The sequence below is a fragment of the Oncorhynchus kisutch genome, linkage group LG15 (genome assembly GCF_002021735.2).
Source record: "Oncorhynchus kisutch isolate 150728-3 linkage group LG15, Okis_V2, whole genome shotgun sequence".
Lineage (NCBI taxonomy): Eukaryota > Metazoa > Chordata > Actinopteri > Salmoniformes > Salmonidae > Oncorhynchus > Oncorhynchus kisutch.
In genome coordinates this window covers 39,382,562-39,401,933 of record NC_034188.2, presented here as the reverse complement: position 1 = coordinate 39,401,933, position 19,372 = coordinate 39,382,562, and the positions used below count along the sequence as shown (strand labels likewise).

At 45.2% G+C, this 19,372-nt stretch overlaps 1 protein-coding gene across 8 annotated transcripts in view; it reads right to left on the bottom strand.

Annotated features, from left to right (window-relative positions):
• rapgef2b (Rap guanine nucleotide exchange factor 2b) overlaps positions 1 to 19,372 on the bottom strand; it is a 144,316-nt gene that overhangs the window by 87,763 nt on the left and 37,181 nt on the right. For all 8 annotated transcript variants that reach the window (XM_031790242.1, XM_031790239.1, XM_031790243.1 and 5 more), the window contains exons 2-3: positions 8,279 to 8,349; positions 3,291 to 3,347 (exon numbers count right to left, since the gene is read on the bottom strand). In XM_031790242.1, the coding sequence (XP_031646102.1) occupies positions 3,291 to 3,347; positions 8,279 to 8,349 (128 nt within the window). The remainder of the gene's footprint in view (positions 1 to 3,290; positions 3,348 to 8,278; positions 8,350 to 19,372) is intronic.

Here is a 19,372-nt window from a genome sequence, read left to right as displayed (position 1 = left end):
CTACAAGAGGAATCCCCTACCCTGCCTAATAATACTCATGCAAGCATACATACTCCGTACACATTACCACAAGCACACGTGCGCTCGTTCACACAGACAATAAATAAAAAAAATACATGTAAGCGTGGGTAGAAAGAGAGTGCAGAAAGTGTCTCCACACTAGCCTCAAGCTAGCAGCGGGGGGAACCAGACGCCCCCTCTCTCCACTACTACTTTTGGCCAATGGGAGAGCATACAGTTGAAGTCAGAAGTTTACATACACCTTAGCCAAATATATTTATTCGCTTGTCTGCACCTATAGTGCCTGTAGTCTTGCACATATAGCCCTACTCCGATATAAGAGTTACCTGGCTACTCATCCACATTGTGCCAGCTCAATGTCACACCCACTAACATACAGTTGAAGTCAGAAGTTTACATACACCTTAGCCAAATACATTTAAACTCAGTTTTTCACAATTCCTGACGTTTAATCCTAGTAAAAGAAAGATATAGAGAATTATTTATTTCAGATTTGATTTCTTTCATCACATTCCCAGTGGGTCAGAAGTTTACATAAACTCAATTAATATTTGGTAGCATGGCCTTTAAATGGTTTAACTTGGGTCAAACATTTCAGGTAGCCTTCCACAAGCTTCCCACAATAAGTTGGGTGAATTTTGGCCCATTCCTCCTGACAGTGCTGGTGTCACCGAGTCAGGTTTGTAGGCCTCCTTGCTCGCACACGCTTTTTCAGTTCTGCCCACAAATTCTCTATAGGACTGAGGTCAGATCTTTGTGATGGCCACTCCAATACCTTGACTTTGTTGTCCTTAAGCCATTTTGTCACAACTTTGGAAGTATGCTTTCAGTCAGTCCATTTGGAAGACCCATTTGTGACCACATTTTAACTTCATGAATGATGTCTTGAGATGTTGCTTTAATATATCCACGTAATTTTCCCTTCGTCATGATGACATCTATTTTGTGAAGTGCAGCCGTCCCTCCTGCAGCACAGCAACCCCACAACATGATGCTGCCACCTTCATCCTTCACGGTTGGGAGGGTGTTCTTCGGCTTGCAAGCCTCCCCCTTTTTCCTCCAAGCATAATGATGGACATTTTTTGCTTCATCAGATCAGAGGACATTTCTCCAAAAAGTACAATATTTTTCCCCATGTGCTGTTGCAAACCATAGTCTGGCTTTTTTATGGCGGTTTTGGAGCAGTGGCTTCTTCCTTGCTGAGCGGCCTTTTAGGTTATGTCGATTTAGGACTAGTTTTACAGTGGATATAGATATCTTTGTACCTGTTTCCTCCAGCATTGTGATAGAGTGAATTATAAGTGAAATAGTCTGTAAACAATTCTTGGAAAAATTACTTGGGTCATGCACAAAGTAGATGTCCTAACAGACTTGCCAAAACTATAGTTTGTTAACAAGAAATTTGTGGAGTGGTTGAAAAACGAGTTTTAATGACTCCAACCTAAGTATGTGTGACCTTCTGACTTCAACCGTACGTGCGAGTGTGTGTACAACTGTGTATGTACGCGTAACTGTGTGTGTATGTGTGTGTGTGTGTGTCCTCTGACTAGGGCATTCTGGGACAGCCCTGCTCTCATCTAATGAGGCAGCTCCTTGGCTAGGGCTAAACCCAATGGGGGAGGGGGAGGCTAAGGGGGTCTCTGTTTAGAGGGGCTCCAATAACAAAGACAATACTGGCTCATCTGCATCGCGTTTGTTTAAGCAGTTCCCACATCACTCTTAATGAGATACCGAGCCCGTCTCCTGCACCTATTCGTGCACACAGACACAGAGGAAAGAAGAGGGGCGCCGATAGGGATCTAGACCACTCTTGGCTTTTGAGGAAATTATAGGGTTAATTCATTGACCATTTCCTCACCTTAAAGCCACTGTTGATAAAGCTACAACAAGTGATTTTCTATAGAGGTCATTATTTCTCTTCAGAGATATTTGACAACAGTTAAACCTCTCGATATGAAGTAAGGCCTAAGACCAATTAGATAGGCACAACCACATTATAGAACTTTTACCAACATAAATTACACAACAGCTACACCATTATGTCCATCAAATGAAAAATATAATCTCTCCACTGTTCAACCAAATTATACCAATGATACATTACCATTCTCTAACAATTAGATTAATAATTAACTACTCAAACAGCAAATTATACAAACATCATTACTCCTAGTCTGTCAATTGTCACTTATTTTCAGAGGACAATTCCCATGTAGAAGGGATATGGGAGAAGAATTAACTCTTAATGGAGTGGTAAAGGTAGTGTGGAGGATCTCTTTTGTGCACGCTCCCTTTGGAAACAAAAATCGGGTGTGAAATCACTGGGACTGTCCATCGTCAGGGTTGGGGGAAGCCTACTTGAGGGATAGGTGTGTGTGTGTGTCTGTCCGTTCTCTGGCTTTTGGCCTCATAACAGGATGTCTTGGGGCAAAGCAATGAGTCTGCCTGCAACATCCTCCAGCATGACCGGTTTGGAGGTGAGTCAGTCATGGTGTGTGGTGCCGCACAGCCCTCCATGTGGGGGGCCACACAGCCCTCCATGTGCTCGCCAGAGGTAGCCTAGACACCGTGCTTCCTTCATTCTCATGCACCAACATTGTGCACACACACACCATAAAAACACCACATGCACACACACACACATGCTCAAAAAGCTCATACACATACACACAAGAGGTGAAAAGCATTTCCAACCCTCTCATGGCACATCACTATCTTATCTCAGTCTCAATTGGAAGACAGAATGCAAAGCATTACCTCAAATAGCCTTGCTAGCCAGGAGCAAATGATCCAAGACGAGCGATTTAGATGCCATTAAATCAACACTTTGTCATCAATCCACAGCTCAATGACTTGTAGAGTAGGCCAAATTCAATTGTTCCGGAATACCTTGCAGGTTCTCCGCTCCAGCAGTGCAGCAGAGTGGTTTAGAATCACTCCTAGGTAGCACTGAGAGGGTATCTGGTGACCACGTCGATGCTCACACCCATTTGTTTTCATTAGAGTCAATTAAATCATTCAGCTCTGTGCTCTGCGGCATTGGGGGCCTAATCGCTGCATGTCAATAAGTTGGACTTTGATCATGTCTAGTGTAAAGGCATCTGGCAGAGAATATGTAGATATGATTTATTAAGAATGGATTTATTAAGAATGGATTTATTAAGAATGGATTTATTAAGAATGGATTTATTAAGAATGGATTTATTAAGAAAATGTGCACTTAGGCACACACACACACACACACACACACAAAGCACATGGGTACTTACTAGTAGAGCACTTCATTGGCTTCGTGTCTTTCATAGCGCACTGTCTCACATATTATCCTGCAGGGAAGAAGGGGAGAGAGGAGAGGAGGGAAAAGACAACAGTCAGATATACGAGTTACCAAATACAATAGAACAGATGGCTGGGTGGGTCCACGAAGTTCGGTTTCTTGAGTTATGTGCAGCGCACGACGGAGTTAACCTTTTTGAGAGGACAGAAATGTCACTCATATAGGTGTTTTAAAAAGTAACTCAAGGGCCTACCAAGTTTGTGCAACTTTACCGTAATAAACAGCGATAAGAAAAAAAAATTTAACACCAACTCCCAAAAATAGATTGGAGCATTTGTCATGCATGTTGTTCCTGTTGCTCAAGGATGCAAAACAAGCGGGAGAAAAAACAAGAGTCCCAGAGAACTAGCTACCGCAGAGGAGAACACATTCCTTTAATACAGACAGAAAATATCAAAACCTATCGCTTACTCCCATAGTTAGTGTGATTGTAGGGTAGTGGGATTTTTGCTAAAGGGTTAACATGTTTAAGACTGGCTGGATTGGTATTTTCGACCAAAGGCAATGGGGACATTCTTTGGGAATCCGAAGGGCAGGCAGGGGGGGGGGGGGGGGGGGGGGGCTTGTGATGTGTGTGTGTGGACAAGGGGGGAGCGAATGGGTCAAGTTGTGGAATGTTCTAGCAGGCCCGCGTCATGTGCTCTGGTATTGTTCCCCAGCAGTATAATCCACATGTATCCACACATGGCCTGATGGGAACCGACCCCTGACTAAGGACTGTTTGTAGAGTGGCGTGGACTCGGGTTGAATATTTTTCCCGGTATTTCATTTCTCCCAGGTAACCCACTATTTCCCGCCAAAAACCACAAGTGTCATTCTCAAGCATAGAAATGTCTGACTTTTGATTAGAGCTATAAATCAGCATGAAAATTCAAGCCTGGTGAGCCATACATTAAGGTACATTTTATGAGCTAGACACATTTTGAGCCCAAGACAAAAAAAGCCCAAAAGATTTAGCCGTTCTCCAGCACATGGATAGCACATTACGTACAACAACAAAAACATAAAAGCCCATCGATGTAGCTACGCTCTCTTGGGTAAAAAAAATAATGAAACAAGCTCCAGTAGGCTAATCTTTGAGTGCGGACTGTATTACATTGTATTATATGGAATGGAATTACGCACCTCGTTCAAACCATGAAGCTGGGAGAGAACATGCAATGCTGGTGCAGGACATGCAGCCTTACAAGGTTACAATTACCTGATTAGAATTTAGAAATATAATAGAACCCATTTAACGTGTTTATAATTAAGTCGGCTGACACATACATACCAACTTTCGAAAGTTTGGGGTCACTTACAAATGTCCTTGTTTTTGAAAGAAATTGATCAGAAATACAGTGTAGACATTGTTAATGTTGTAAATGATCATTGTAGCGGTAAACGGCAGATTTTTTATGGAATATCTACTTTGGTGTACAGAGGCCCATTATAAGCAAACATCACTCCTGTGTTCCAATGGTACGTTGTGTTAGCTAAATCCAAGTTTATAATTTTAAAAGGCTAATTGATCATTAGAAAATCCTTTTGCAATTATGTTAGCACATCTGAAAACTGCTGTCCTGATTAAAGAAGCAATAAAGCTGGCCTTCTTTAGACTAGTTGAGTATCTGGAGCAACAGCATTTGTGGGTTTGATTACAGGCTCAAAATGGCCAGAAACAAGGCACTTTCTTCTGAAACTCGTCAGTCTATTCTTGTTCTGAGAAATGAAGGCTATTCCATGCGAGAAATTGCCAAGAATCTCAAGATCTTGTACAACGCTGTGTACTACTCCCTTCACAGAACAGCGCAAACTGGCCCCGGTGCACAACTGAGCATGAGGACAAGTACATTAGTGTCTAGTTTGAGGAACAGACAAGTCCACAACTGGCGGCAAAACCCGCAAAACACCAGTCTCAACATCAACAGTGAAGAAGCGACTCGGGGATGCTGACCTTCTAGGCAGATTTGCAAAGAAAAAGCCTCAGACTGGCCAATAAAAATAAAAGATTAAGATGGGCAAAAGAACACAGATACTGGACAGAGGAAGATTGGAAAAAAACTGTTAAGGACAAGTTTGAGGTGTTCGGATCACAAAGAAGAACATTCGTGAGACGACGGAAAAATGAAAATATGCTGGAGGAGTACTTGACGCTGTCAAGCATGGTGGAGGCAATGTGATGGTCTGGGGGTGCTTTGGTGGTGGTAAAGTGGGAGATTTGTACAGGGTAAAAGGGATCTTGAAGAAGGCCATCACTCCATTTTACAACGCCATGCCATACCCTGTGGACGGCGCTTAACTGGAGACAATGTCCTCCTACAACAGGACAATGACCCAAAGCACAGCTCCAAACTGTGCAAGAAATATTCAGGGAAGAATCAGTCAGCTGGTGTTCTGTCTATAATGGAGTGGCCAGCACAGTCACCAGATCAACCCTATTGATCTGTTGTGGGAGCAGCTAGACCACATGGTAACGTAAGAAGTGATCATCAAGCCAATCCAACTTGTGGGAGGTGCTTCAAGAAGTGAAATCTCTTCAGATTACCTCAACAAATTGACAACTAGAATGCCAAAGGTCTGCAGGCTATAATCACTGCAAATGGAGGTTTCTTTGACTATATTTCCTGTTAATTTTGCTGCCAGTAAGATTGCACCTAAATCAACCATTTATCGGATCATCAAGAAGTTCAAGTAGAGGGGTTAAATTGTTGTGAAGAAGGCTTCAGGGCGCCCAAGAAAGTCCACCAAGCGCCAGGACCGTCTCCTAAAGCTGCGGGATCGGGGCACCACCAGTACAGAGCTTGCTCAGGAATGGCAGCAGGCAGGTGCGAGTGCATCTGCACGCACAGTGAGGCGAAGACTTTTGGAGGATGGCCTGGTGTCAAGAAGGGCAGCAAAGAAGCCACTTACCTCCAGGAAAAACATCAGGGACAGGCTGATATTCTGTAAAAGGTACAGGGATTGGACTGCTGAGGACTGGGGTAAAGTCATTTTCTCTGATGAATCCCCTTTCCGATTGTTTGGGGCATCTGGAAAAAAGCTTGTCCGGAGAAGACTAGGTGAGCACGACCATCAGTCCTGTGTCATGCCAACAGTAAAGCATCCTGAGACCATTCATGTGTGGGGTTGCTTCTCAGCCAAGGGAGTGGGCTCACTCACAATTTTGCCTAAGAACACAGCGATGAATAAAGAATGGTACCAACACATCCTCCGATAGCAACTTCTCCCAACCATCCAGGAACAGTTTGGTGACGAACAATGCCTTTTCCAGCATGATGGAGCACCTTGCTATAAGGTAAAAGTGATACCTAAGTGGCTCAGAGAGCAAAACATCAATATTTGACCTCCCTACAACGCCTGGGCATGCTCCTGATGAGGTGGCGGATGGTCTCCTGAGGGATCTCCTCCCAGACCTGGACTAAAGCATCCGCCAACTCCTGGACAGTCTGTAGTACAACGTGGCGTTGGTGGATGGAGCGAGACATGATGTCCCAGATGTGCTCAATTGGATTCAGGTCTGGGGAACAGGCGAGCCAGTCCATAGCATCAATGCCTTCCTCTTGCAGGAACTACTGACACACTCCAGCCACATGAGGTCTAGCATTGTCTTGCATTAGGAGGAACCCAGGACCAACCGCACCAGCATATAGTCTCACAAGGGGTCTGAGGATCTCATCTCGGTACCTAATGGCAGTCAGGCTACCTCTGGCGAGCACATGGAGGGCTGTGTGGCCCCCCACATGGAGGGCTGTGCGGCACCACACACCATGACTGACTCACCTCCAAACCGGTCATGCTGGAGGATGTTGCAGGCAGCAGAACGTTCTCCACGGCGTCTCCAGACTCTGTCACATGTGCTCAGTGTGAACCTGCTTTCATCTGTGAAGAGCACAGGGCGACAGTGGCGAATTTGCCAATCTTGGTGTTCTCTGGCAAATGCCAAACGTCCTGCACGGTGTTGGGCTGTAAGCACAAACCCCACCTGTGGACGTCGGGCCCTCACACCACCCTCATGGAGTCTGTTTCTGACCGTTTGAGCAGACACATGCACATTTGTGGCCTGCTGGAGGTCATTTTGCAGGGCTCTGGCAGTGCTCCTCCTGCTCCTCCTTGCACAAAGGCGGAGGTAGCAGTCCTGCTGCTGGGTTGTTGCACTCCTACGGCCTCCTCCACGTCTCCTGATGTACTGACCTGTCTCCTGGTAGTGCCTCCATGCTCTGGACACTATGCTGACAGACACAGCAAACCTTCTTGCCACAGCTCGCATTGATGTGCCATCCTGGATGAGCTGCACTACCTGAGCCACTTGTGTGGGTTGTAGACTCCGTCTCATGCTACCACTAGAGTAAAAGCATCACCAGCATTCAAAAGTGACCAAAACATCAGCCAGGAAGTATAGGAACTGAGAAGTGGTCTGTGGTCACCACCTGCAGAACCACTCCTTTATTGGGGGGTGTCTTGCTAATTGCCTATAATTTCCACCTGTTGTCTATTCCATTTGCACAACAGCATGTGAAATGTATTGTCAATCAGTGTTGCTTCCTAAGTGGACAGTTTGATTTCACAGAAGTGTGAATGACTTGGAGTTACAGTGTGTTGTGTTCCCTTTATTTTTTGGAGCAGTGTACTTCAGTATCCCATAGTAACATCTGACAAAAATATCTAAAGACACTGAAGCAGCAAACTTTGTGGAAATTCATATTGGTGTTATTCTCAAAGCTTTTGGCCACGACTCTGTACATTGATGAGGGGGGGGGGGGGAATGTAATACATTTTTAGAATAAGGCTGTAACATGTGGAAAAAGGGAAGGGGTCTGAATACTTTCCGTATGCACTGTAAATAGTCATTCATGTGCTATTCACGTGGAAATAACTTGGAATACATGTTCGTTAACTACAACTCATGTGATAAATGTGAATCAAATGGGGAGCTCTCACCTCAGCTGGTGTTCTCTGAGGTTAGAAAGGGCCTCCATCCCGTGAAGATAGGAGTAGACTATCTCCAGGTCCTGTGGAAAGACAGGAGACGGTCAGTCATTATCTGTTGCATTTCAACATGGAGAATAATTTGAGGTAGTTTAGCAGATTCGACCGGTTGTATGAATATCATTGAGAGAGAAAAAAAAAAGGTCAGACGTGAAGAATCGGCAGTTCATTTGACTCATGGAGAGTACATATAGGTCTTTACACTGAATATGAGGGAGTGGGTATGGAAAGGCAAGGGGAATAGTAGCCTACTGCTGAGGGAAAAGACAATTGGAACCCCTACAAATTCCCTATTCAGTGCCTCCCTTTGTCAAGTCTCAGGTTGTGCCTTGGTTTTAGAGCTGGGCGATCTGAGAAGAAAGAAAATCCATATCACGATCAATTGCTTGACTTGATGCAATAATGATAAATAGAACAACATATTTCTAACATAATAACACAACAAAAAAGCCTACCGGGAACTAACGATCGCACTTGACTTCCCCCCCCGCCCTACATTACTAAAATTAAAAACATCTACGTGCACCAGTTTATTTGTTATGATCATTTAAACTTCTACTACACTGGAAAACTATATAAAACGCAACATGCAACAATTCTAACCATTTTACTGCGTTACAGTTCATATAAGGAAATCAGTCAATTGAAATAAATTCATTAGGCCCTAACCTATGTATTTCACATGACTGGTCAGGGGCGCAGCCATTGGTGGGCCTGGGAGGGCATAGCCAGGCCCAGCCAATCAGAACTAGTTGGGGGGGGGGGGGGGGGGATTACAGACAGAAATACTGCTCAGTTTCATTAGCTGTTTGGGTGGCTGGTCTCAGACGATCCCGCAGGTGAAGAAGCCAGATGTGATGGTCCTGGGCTGGCATGTGAAAACATGGTCTGCAGTTATGAGACCGTTTGGATGTACTGCCACATTCTCTAAAACGATGTTGGAGGCGGCTTATGTTAGAGAAATGAACATATCATGAACATGATAAAACTGCACATTTTAGAGTGGCCTGTTTTTTTGTCCCCCAGCACAGGGTGCACCTGTGTAATGACCATGCTGTTTAATCAGCTTCTTGATATGCCCCACCTGTCAGGTGGATGGATTATCTTGGCAAAGGAGAAATGCTTGCTAACAGGGATGTAAGAAAATTTGTGCACACAATTGGAGATAAATAAGCTTGTTGTGCATAACGGACATTTCTGGGATCTTTTATTTCAGCTCATGAATCATGGGACCAACACTTTACATTTGTTCAGTATAGTTTGATGGTTGCAGCCATCCATTGTCCCATTAACAAACCCCATATCAGCAAACTTATTTCATTTCAAACCTCACATTTCTCTAGTATAGGCTACTTATTGTAATGAATGATATCGGCAAAATGCCTGCGATAAGTAACCGGTATGGTCGGTGTATCGGTGTATATCATTTTCAGTTTATAGTCCCAGCTCTCCTTGGCCAGTGGCACTATTCCAAGATGGAGGTGAAACAAAGTGCCCATGCAGTCCACACAGCATAGCCACTGTGTGTGGGTGCACACTGAATCAGTGTGCAGAGGGTATTGAGTCAGTGAGTGTGTGTGTGGAGGGGATATTGAAGAGGGGGGGGGGCAAAGTGTTCGTAGAGTGGAGACTGGAGGCCGATGCGACGGGGGTGGGGGGACGGGGGGAGACAAGAGAGGGTCTGTGTTTTGACAGAGGTCCCACTCTTCAGCCACCAGCCAGCTGATGTGACACAGCCCTGGCGACGCAACACTCTTCCTGCCACCCAGACATCCTGTCCCTTCCTAATGCACAGGGGCAGAAGCACATGTACTCACAGACATACATGTAGGAGATGTGTAGATACACAGATGTGCAGATACATTTTAGGCACAGACACACACACACACACACACACACACACACACCTCTGCCCTTCTGGGCAACATAGTACACCACAGGACCCCAGAATTGTTTTTTATTCTGAGAAGCACGTAAATCTAAGAAATATTTATTTCAGAGACAAAAACAACAAAACAAAAACAGGACGGGTGGTGCTTCCCTTCATTTGTCTGGACTTTTTCAGCTGACAGCAAGTTCCTGGGCTCTGAGACCGCCTGACACCAACGGGGAAGGAATGGAAGGGCCAACAGGTTTGAATCAACTCCGGTGAGAGGTCACTGACTGAGAAAGGGAGGGAATGCTTGGTTGAAACGCCCCATGGGTCGCACGAACTTAACACCCACCAAAAGCGTGAGTTAGGACAAATACAAGATCATGGATCAAACACGAGCTGTTGTATAGATCTGAAATCGGATCTTTTGCAAGTTATTATTAGAACAATTGCACATACGAATGTGTGCATGATAAACAGAAAAGGCCTATGGGCTATTATGCAAAGTCAGATTTGCTAATAGGGTATCAAATATAGGCCCTATATCACCCTCAAAATACACCGCATCCATGCAATATAAAACACGGTTTAGACTGTTGGCTGAATTAGAAAAAAAAAAGAAGAAAAAAAATGGGTTGGCCTTCAAAGCGCCATAGAATGGGTTACTTCACCCCGTGTTACATCATGCAGTGATTTCCCCAGCCTAATTGAAGCCTTATGTTCTGTTCTGAAATTGCCCACTGTTTTGTATGCGGTTGTTGGCCTGAGAATTCTGCATGGAGACTACGGGCTCTGGCGCCATCTCTTGTAAAAGGACAGGATAGTTGGGATTCGTCATCATAAAATAGAACAGTGAAGCAAATCATCCAGCAGGCTGAAATAGCCATAGAAATTGATAACACTAAAGACGTATTGAAATATCCTTATCGATGTCGCGTCCAGGGTGGAAAGTAGCCTAGTGGTTAGAGCTTTTTGCCGGTAAGCGAAAGGTTGCTGGTTCGATTACCTGAGCCGACATGGCAAAAACCGTTTGTGTTCTTTGTGTCCTTGAGCAAGGCACTTAACCCTAATTTGCTCTAGGGGAGCCATACTACTATCACGGATTCTGTAAAACAAATTTGACTGCACCTGTCATATTGCTGCAGCACGTCATGGCAGATTTAGCAAAAACTATCGGCACCTAATTGATACAAATAATCATGTGTCGGGGCGGCAGGGTAGCCTAGTGGTTAGAGCGTTGGACTAGTAACCGAAAGTTTGCAAGTTCAAATCCCGAGGTGACAAGGTACAAATCTGTCATTCTGCCCCTGAACAGACGGTGGTTAAAATTGTGTTTGGCTAACCAGGTCTCGCAATCTACCTGTTGGAGACCCTGAGCTACATTATTGGGGACTATAGGCTAAACACTGAACATGCTGATTCACAGCGGTGTAAAGTACTTAAGTAAAAAATATTTTTAAGTACTAAAGTCATTTTTGGGGGGGTATTTGTACTGTATTATTGTACTGTATTATTTTTGACAACCTTTGCTTTTTTACTTTAAGACTTTTACTCAAGTAGTGTTTTACTGGGTGCCTTTCACTTTTTTTTGTAAAAAGATACCTTAATAGAAAATGACTCAAGTATGACAATTGAGTACTTTTCCCACGGGACGACAGGCCCTGTTGAAAGCTTAGGTGTCTTCCTTTCCCTTCCTTTCTTGTGTCATACGACCTAACAATGATTTCTATATGAATTTGATCTGTCATTCTCATTGAAAGCAAAACTAAGAAGCAGTAGATCTGTTCTATGTGTGCTATTTCTATGCTTCCCGGTCTTACATTTAGTTTTTGCATCTTTTACTTCTGGTTTTGCTACACCAGCTTCAAACAGCTGAAATACAATATTTTTGATTCTGAAACTTATATTTCACAGCAGTTTAGATGGTACAATGATTCTCTACACTATACTTACATGTTTTGTCACAAACTGAAATTAGTCCAACGAATAGAATTTTAACAACCAGGAAATGGCATTGGCAGGGTAGCCTAGTGGTTAGAGCGTTGGACTAGTAACCGGAAGGTTGCAAGTTCAAACTTCCGAGCTGACAAGGTACAAATCTGTCGTTCTGCCCCTGAACAGGCAGTTAACCCACTGTTCCTAGGCCGTCATTGAAAATAAGAATTTGTTCTTAACTGACTTGCCTAGTTAAATAAAGGTAAAATAAATAAAAAAGAGATGTCTGCATAGTGCTTCTTTATGTGGGCCTCATCACAGATTTGAGGTCGGGTAGGTGTACCCACTAAGGTGGAAACCTTGCTTTGACTTATCTAATCACATGCAGTAACTACGACTATAACATCAAGGAAGGGTGGTAAGGATTCAAAACACCGGAGCGCAAGTCCAATCGCCCCATTGACACAGAGAAGTAGACCTTACCAAGAACGACCACTAGGTGGCATGCTAATGTCAGTTTTCCTTTAAGCCTACCATTGCTCTGTGACACAAGTATCACAAGCATGGGAAACAGCGCCACTCCTATACCACTCGGGAGCACCAGTGAGAGAGAGACAAATATGCATAACCATCAATTGTGGCTTCTGTCTTAAATATTTCAAAATTTTCTTTTGAGATTGGCGCCATGGAAAGAATGCGAGGGACCCCATTTTTCCACTCCCTCTCGCTATCATTGCACTTGCATTTTCCGGTTTTGTGGTTTTGTATTGGATAATGTTTGAGATGTTGGGGCCAACCGCAAAAACACAGGGGGAGGATATCTAAGTGCATCTTGTATTGTATATCCAAAGCAATGATACACTCGGTATGAGTGTGAAGCAATTAAAAGTGAGATGTGTGTGTGTGTGTGTGTGTGTGTGTACACGACAGAGCGCGATAGAAAGCATGGGCAAGCGTGTGATGGGTTTATTAATAACAGTGCTATTCAAGCACAAAATCAGGTTGGTCAGGAATTGCGACAAAGGTCTTAGCATATGATTTCACCCTGAGAGTAGGCTATGGCCTAACAACCACACCATTTGTCCTCTAGGCTTGATGTTGTTGAAATGACATCCATCTCATAGTCATTTCCTGAGTACAAAAGCCTTTCCACAGACACTGACAAGGTTATGATCCAGTGGGGCAGCGCTGGACAGATCAAAAGGAGGTGGGCCAATCCGGCTCGAACTACTCGGCTACCGGAGTTCCGACAGCATAACATCCCACCGCTGTCACCAACTGTAAATTCCAGGTTTTCATTTCGGGAGTGATCCTTCCAGGAACTCTGGTGGACCCCCTCCAGGAGCAAAGTAAACCAGGCCACCAGGACTTCCTATTGTTGTTATGACATTACTTAAGATTACTTCAAAAGCTGCCCCTTTGTATTTTTGAAATGCCAAATTAGTATTATTCTAGTCTTTAATGGGGTCTGAGACATTTTGCTCTGTTACCACTTCTTAACTATTTCCTTAATGAAACCAGATACATTAAGATCTAATGTTTCAGCACACCTCCGGGTCAAAGTCAGACAGTAGCAGTGTACCGTACCATACTGTAGGCAAACTATTGGAGGTATTTCCTCCCAGGAGGACATTAGCTAACAATGATAGCCTTGTGTTCCCTGTGTTTGGGGCCAAACACAATATGACCGAGGCTGCCTCTCCAGTCCCCATTCTCTATGGGTTGTTATGCAACTCCGCTGGGAGAAGGGTGCAGAACAGGGCGCTGGGCCAACGTGTTGAGCGACATGACAATTTGGTCGGGCAGACAGAATTCAAAGGAGGAAGTGGCAGTCTTGCTCGCCCACTGACATCCTACCTCGCCCAATGCAAGCCCACTGACATCCTACCTCGCCCAATGCACGCCCACTGACATCCTACCTCGCCCAATGCACGCCCACTGACATCCTACCTCGCCCAATGCACGCCCACTGACGTCCTACCTCGCCCAATGCACGCCCACTGACGTCCTACCTCGCCCAATGCACGCCCGCTGACGTCCTACCTCGCCCAATGCACGCCCACTGACGTCCTACCTCGCCCAATGCACGCCCACTGACATCCTACCTCGCCCAATGCACGCCCGCTGACGTCCTACCTCGCCCAATGCACGCCCGCTGACGTCCTACCTCGCCCAATGCACGCCCACTGACGTCCTACCTCGCCCAATGCACGCCCGCTGACGTCCTACCTCGCCCAATGCACGCCCGCTGACGTCCTACCTCGCCCAATGCACGCCCACTGACGTCCTACCTCGCCCAATGCACGCCCACTGACGTCCTACCTCGCCCAATGCACGCCCACTGACGTCCTACCTCGCCCAATGCACGCCCACTGACATCCTACCTCACCCAATGCACGCCCACTGACATCCTACCTCACCCAATGCACGCCCACTGACATTCTACCTCACCCAATGCACGCCCACTGACATCCTACCTCACCCAATGCACACCCACCTCGCCCAATGCACGCCCACTGACATCCTACCTCACCCAATGCACGCCCACTGACATCCTACCTCACCCAATGCACGCCCACTGACATCCTACCTCACCCAATGCACGCCCACTGACATCCTACCTCACCCAATGCACACCCACTGACATCCTACCTCACCCAATGCACGCCCACTGACATCCTACCTCACCCAATGCACACCCACTGACATCCTACCTCACCCAATGCATGTTAGAATGGGTTGAAGTTATGAGGAGAACTAGGCCTATGACGTTCGAGGGTGAAGATTTTACAACCTTTTCATCACACATTTTAGCCATTCCATCTAGCAATCCGCCACTCGCTCCCTTTCACTTTCAATAAAAATGGGAAGGGACACTAGAGCAACAGAGCGTCATCTAAATTATAAAATGACAGCCGCCTATCTCGAACCCACTGCTGTGTCTGCTAACAGGAGGGAGCTTTCATTGTCCGCTCCCTTTGTTGGCCTGGTTTAAAATTTGGGCCAGGGTGAATACAGAACCCCTTGCATCTTATCACACTGATACTGTCGACAAAACATAAAGGGTGGGGTCACGACCTTAAGACAATGAGGTGCTGTAGGGAAGGTAAAGAGGTGGATGTCACCTCCAAAAGAGGACACTACAAGTCTGCTGACCAAGACCTACTTAAACCTTATTGGCTGAGCCTAAGACGTTAGCCAATACATTATGATACAATATTCATGAGTGTTTTGTGAGAGTTTGTCATGTGTAACATGTTAAATTTTCTATTTGGTGCATTAGATGGGTGGTTAATATGCAATCTTTGGTTTCTACAGGATATTATAATTATATAGATTTTTTAAATTTTAAATGTACCTTTATTTAACTAGGCAAGACAGTTTAGAACAAATTCTTATTTACAATGACGGCCTACCAAACAGTGGGTTAACTGCCTTGTTCAAGGGGCAGAACAACCGATTTTTACCTTGTCAGCTCGGGGATTCGACCCAGCAACCAAAACACTCTAACCACTAGGCTACCCTGTGTAAGAAGAATTTCAAATGGGTGCACTGACCTCACAAAGGGAAGTAAATCAATGATATGCGCATTATGTAACACAGTGTTACCATAAAAACCCTCTATCATTCATTCAACAGTGGCTTCCTCTACTGTAAGCCCTGCTCCAATGCACTGTAGCGTAGAGATTTTAAAGATCTGACAGTCAACGGGATTCACCTCTATGGCAGATCAGAGATCCCCCTTGAAGGAAAGAAGTATGGATGCATTTTAAAAGTGTTCCTCAGGAGACACTCAAACACTGGCCATAAGAGACAGAAATAGGCCAACAGTGAGGATTCCTTCAAAGCTGTTCACAGTGAACCACATCCTGTTGGCATGCCTGCAATGCAACTAGACTGGTTCTCTGCTCCATCAAATCAATGTAGGGCACCTTAAAAAAAAATCGGGGGCACTTCGCACAGAGGATTTGTTGTGGTTCTGTTTCGGAGAAAAGCACAAATTAATCCCCCGCGACTCGAAGCTGAGCCGACCTAGATTCGACAACAATTGCTCACTTGTCATCGACTGAGGGTGATGATTTCCCCATACCTTGGGGTTTTTGATTTTTTTTAGGGGAGGGTTAACACTGAGCAATGAGACCCGTGGCGGCGAGTTCAAAGCTCAACCTAGTGACCGGTGAAAAAGAAAAAGGGGGGGGGGGGGGGGGGGAACACACCATCAGTCTGATTGCCACCATTTTGAATTCCGACCTTTACCCATTACCACGTTGGGTCTTTTTTTTAACCGGGTCGTCCCTCCCACCAGGCTGAGTCACAGTGTCAATGGATCCCCTTACCGTGACAGTAAAGGGGTCATCTTGTGTGCCAGCTAGGGATGAGGCCTGCATTCCTCAGATGACACTGACGAAATAAATGTCTCTGTGTCCACACAAATAACACACAAGGCCTATGCTATGCACCCCCCCCCCCCCCCCTGCCACTTCCTAACCTATGGAAGGTATGACATGCCGGGAGGAAGAGGTATCTAGGTTGTCCATTAGTTAGAACAGGTCTGGTGCCTAGCTACATTCTGGGGCTTGCCAGAGACTACTCACTGTCAAGTTTTAGCCATCAGTGAAAATAACTAAAAATGGCCAAACACGCCAATATCCTCCACATAAATATTTTTAAAAAGGAATATTCTGCAATATGTCCTGCTGTACAATGGTAATTTAAATGAATGCCATTGGGCTGAAACAAAGAGCTTAAAAAAGTGTGGCTTTAATGTGATCGGTATTTAGCAAAAGGCAGCAGACTGGGGGTAGGGTATGTGTGTATAATGAGAGGCATTGGACAGTGAGTCAACCAGACAGACAGAGGTGAAAGTCACCAGGTCAGTGTTTCCTACAGTGCATTATGTGCAAATGGCATATGCAAGGTTCATACTGTTGGTTCAGCACAAACACGCCCCAGCCCCGTCAGCGTGCCAAGCTGGACTCATGAGGCCCCCAGCCCATTCAAAATAGCAAGGATAGCAACTTGTTCAAAATGTTGCGGGCCCATGATACTTGTGCAGGTGTGTGTCATTGTGGAAGTAACATCATTAATGTGTGCAGTGAATGTGTGTGTGTGTGTGTGTGTGCGCTCGTATTCCTGTGTATGCCTGTGAGTGAAGGGACATTGGCTGCTGTCCTTGAATCTCTCCTGACAAAGAGTGTGGGGCTTGAGGGGTATTTTTATCAATTGCCTGGTGTGAGCCAGGCAGCAGGTGGAGCGTTTATGTGGTAGCGCAAGGTCACGGTGGAGCTGTGCGCTACACACCGCATCAGTGGGTGTCCTGGCCAAAAGACAGCCAACGGTCTTGTTTTCAAAACTCCATGTGGGCTACACTATGGTAGGAATGTTGGTGTGGGCCAAATCTTTCCCCCCCTGGTGGAAACTTAAAAATGATTTGCTAAATAATTGGAGGTTGACACCAACACACACTTCACCAAGCTACGTAGCTAGTAGTTGCATTTGCATGGTTGTGCGAGCTAACTCCAACAAGCCAAGGTTTTAAAAAATTAAAAAATGCTAACTCGTCACGCCAATCACTCTGGAAATTGGCATATAGTACAACCTGCAATGCTCATTTCAAGAACACCCAGTCTCCAGCCGTGCTTCACAACCCGTTAGTGTTAACTGTGGGAGGAGGGACATGGTGGCTTTCGGCAACAGGAATCAGGGAGGCACGTGAATGAGCTTAGCGCCCTCCAATTCAGCTGCCGGGATAAAGCTTTTAAGAACAAAAGTGGAGTGAGATTCTTTAAGAATGCAAATAGGATGCATGCATGCTACGCTAAAATGAGCGGTCTGTAGTATTTAGTGGGGAACCCTTTGGACTGCCTTTTCACATTTCTTAAAATCAGGTTTGAGCTGTAAATCAAAATTGGCTACCCTGCATTATAAATAGCCACTTACAAGTAGGAATCTTCAACGCGTTCATTCACAAGATGGGGCCAATAGGGTTGTTCAGGACTTGATGACCATTGGGGACCACTGCACGAGCTATCGTGCTAATATTCTATGTTAGCATCACAAAAGGCCCAGGGCAGGTACATTTCGCCGTTACACTGCATTCATTCATTCATTCATCAAAGAGCATGGAAAACAATGGAGGTGGAAAAGGACAAAAAAAATGGACACATTAAATATTATAAATATTGGCTGTAGGGTGGTTTGGTGAACTTTTAGGCCCCGTCACATAAGGAGGTAATTATTAGGGATTACATCTGTTGGTTATGGGCAGGGTGAGAGAGTGCAGAGTTTAAAAAAACAACAACATTGTGCCTAGTTGCTGATGGTAAATCCCCAAATCTAAATTAGTGAACAATAAACGGGCCCCATTTCTAAAGCAATGGACAATTTTCTCTCAGCGCTTGCCATGTCAAAATGGAGGAAGAGGACATCTAACCTCCCCACCTGTCCACTGAGTCGCCGCGTCTGACCGGCACTGATGTAGCGCGTGTTTGTCATTGGCTGCATTAATCTCATTCTTATGGACCGCAACCTCATCACCTTAGACCAAGGTGGCATAGCAGTTCAGACGTCTTTTGTCCTCGTCTTGTCGTGTCCTGTATATATATATATTTACAACTTTTTCACATACATTTTATTTTTATTTTCCATCAACTCATCTTCAAAACACTCTCCTGCAACCCGCCTCACCAATGTATATTTATAAAAAAGTATTATTTACCTCAGATCTGTAATCCTCCAAGAAGCTAGCCAGAAACTCCAAGAAGCTAGCCTGAAACTAGCCAGAAGCTAATCCAGAAGCTAGTTCAGAAGCTAGTTAGCTCCTTTACTGGCAAATCGTTAGTATTCAGCTAACCACGGTTTGTGGTCATCAGCTATCCTTTAGCTCGAAAATCTATCGCCAGTTCTGTACGGCGCAGCGCGGCTCGGAACGGAACATACCGGACCAATTTTTCTCTCCATGTCCCTGGATTTCGACTGCTCTCTGGACATTCATACCCGGATCTCACAGCTAGCTAGCTGCTATCCGTGTGACTATCGGCCTTCGTCGATTCCGGAGCAAACATCAATTATTCCGGAGCTAGCAAGCTCCGTCAATCACTCCTGAGTTCCATCAATCACACCTGGGCTGCAGTCACCTATCCGGACCCGTTTTACTGCTTTCGCGGTTCGTGTTGCAATCTACTGCAAAGATAGCCTGCAGAGTTCTGTCCTACTATCCAGGTCTGTACCCAAACAAT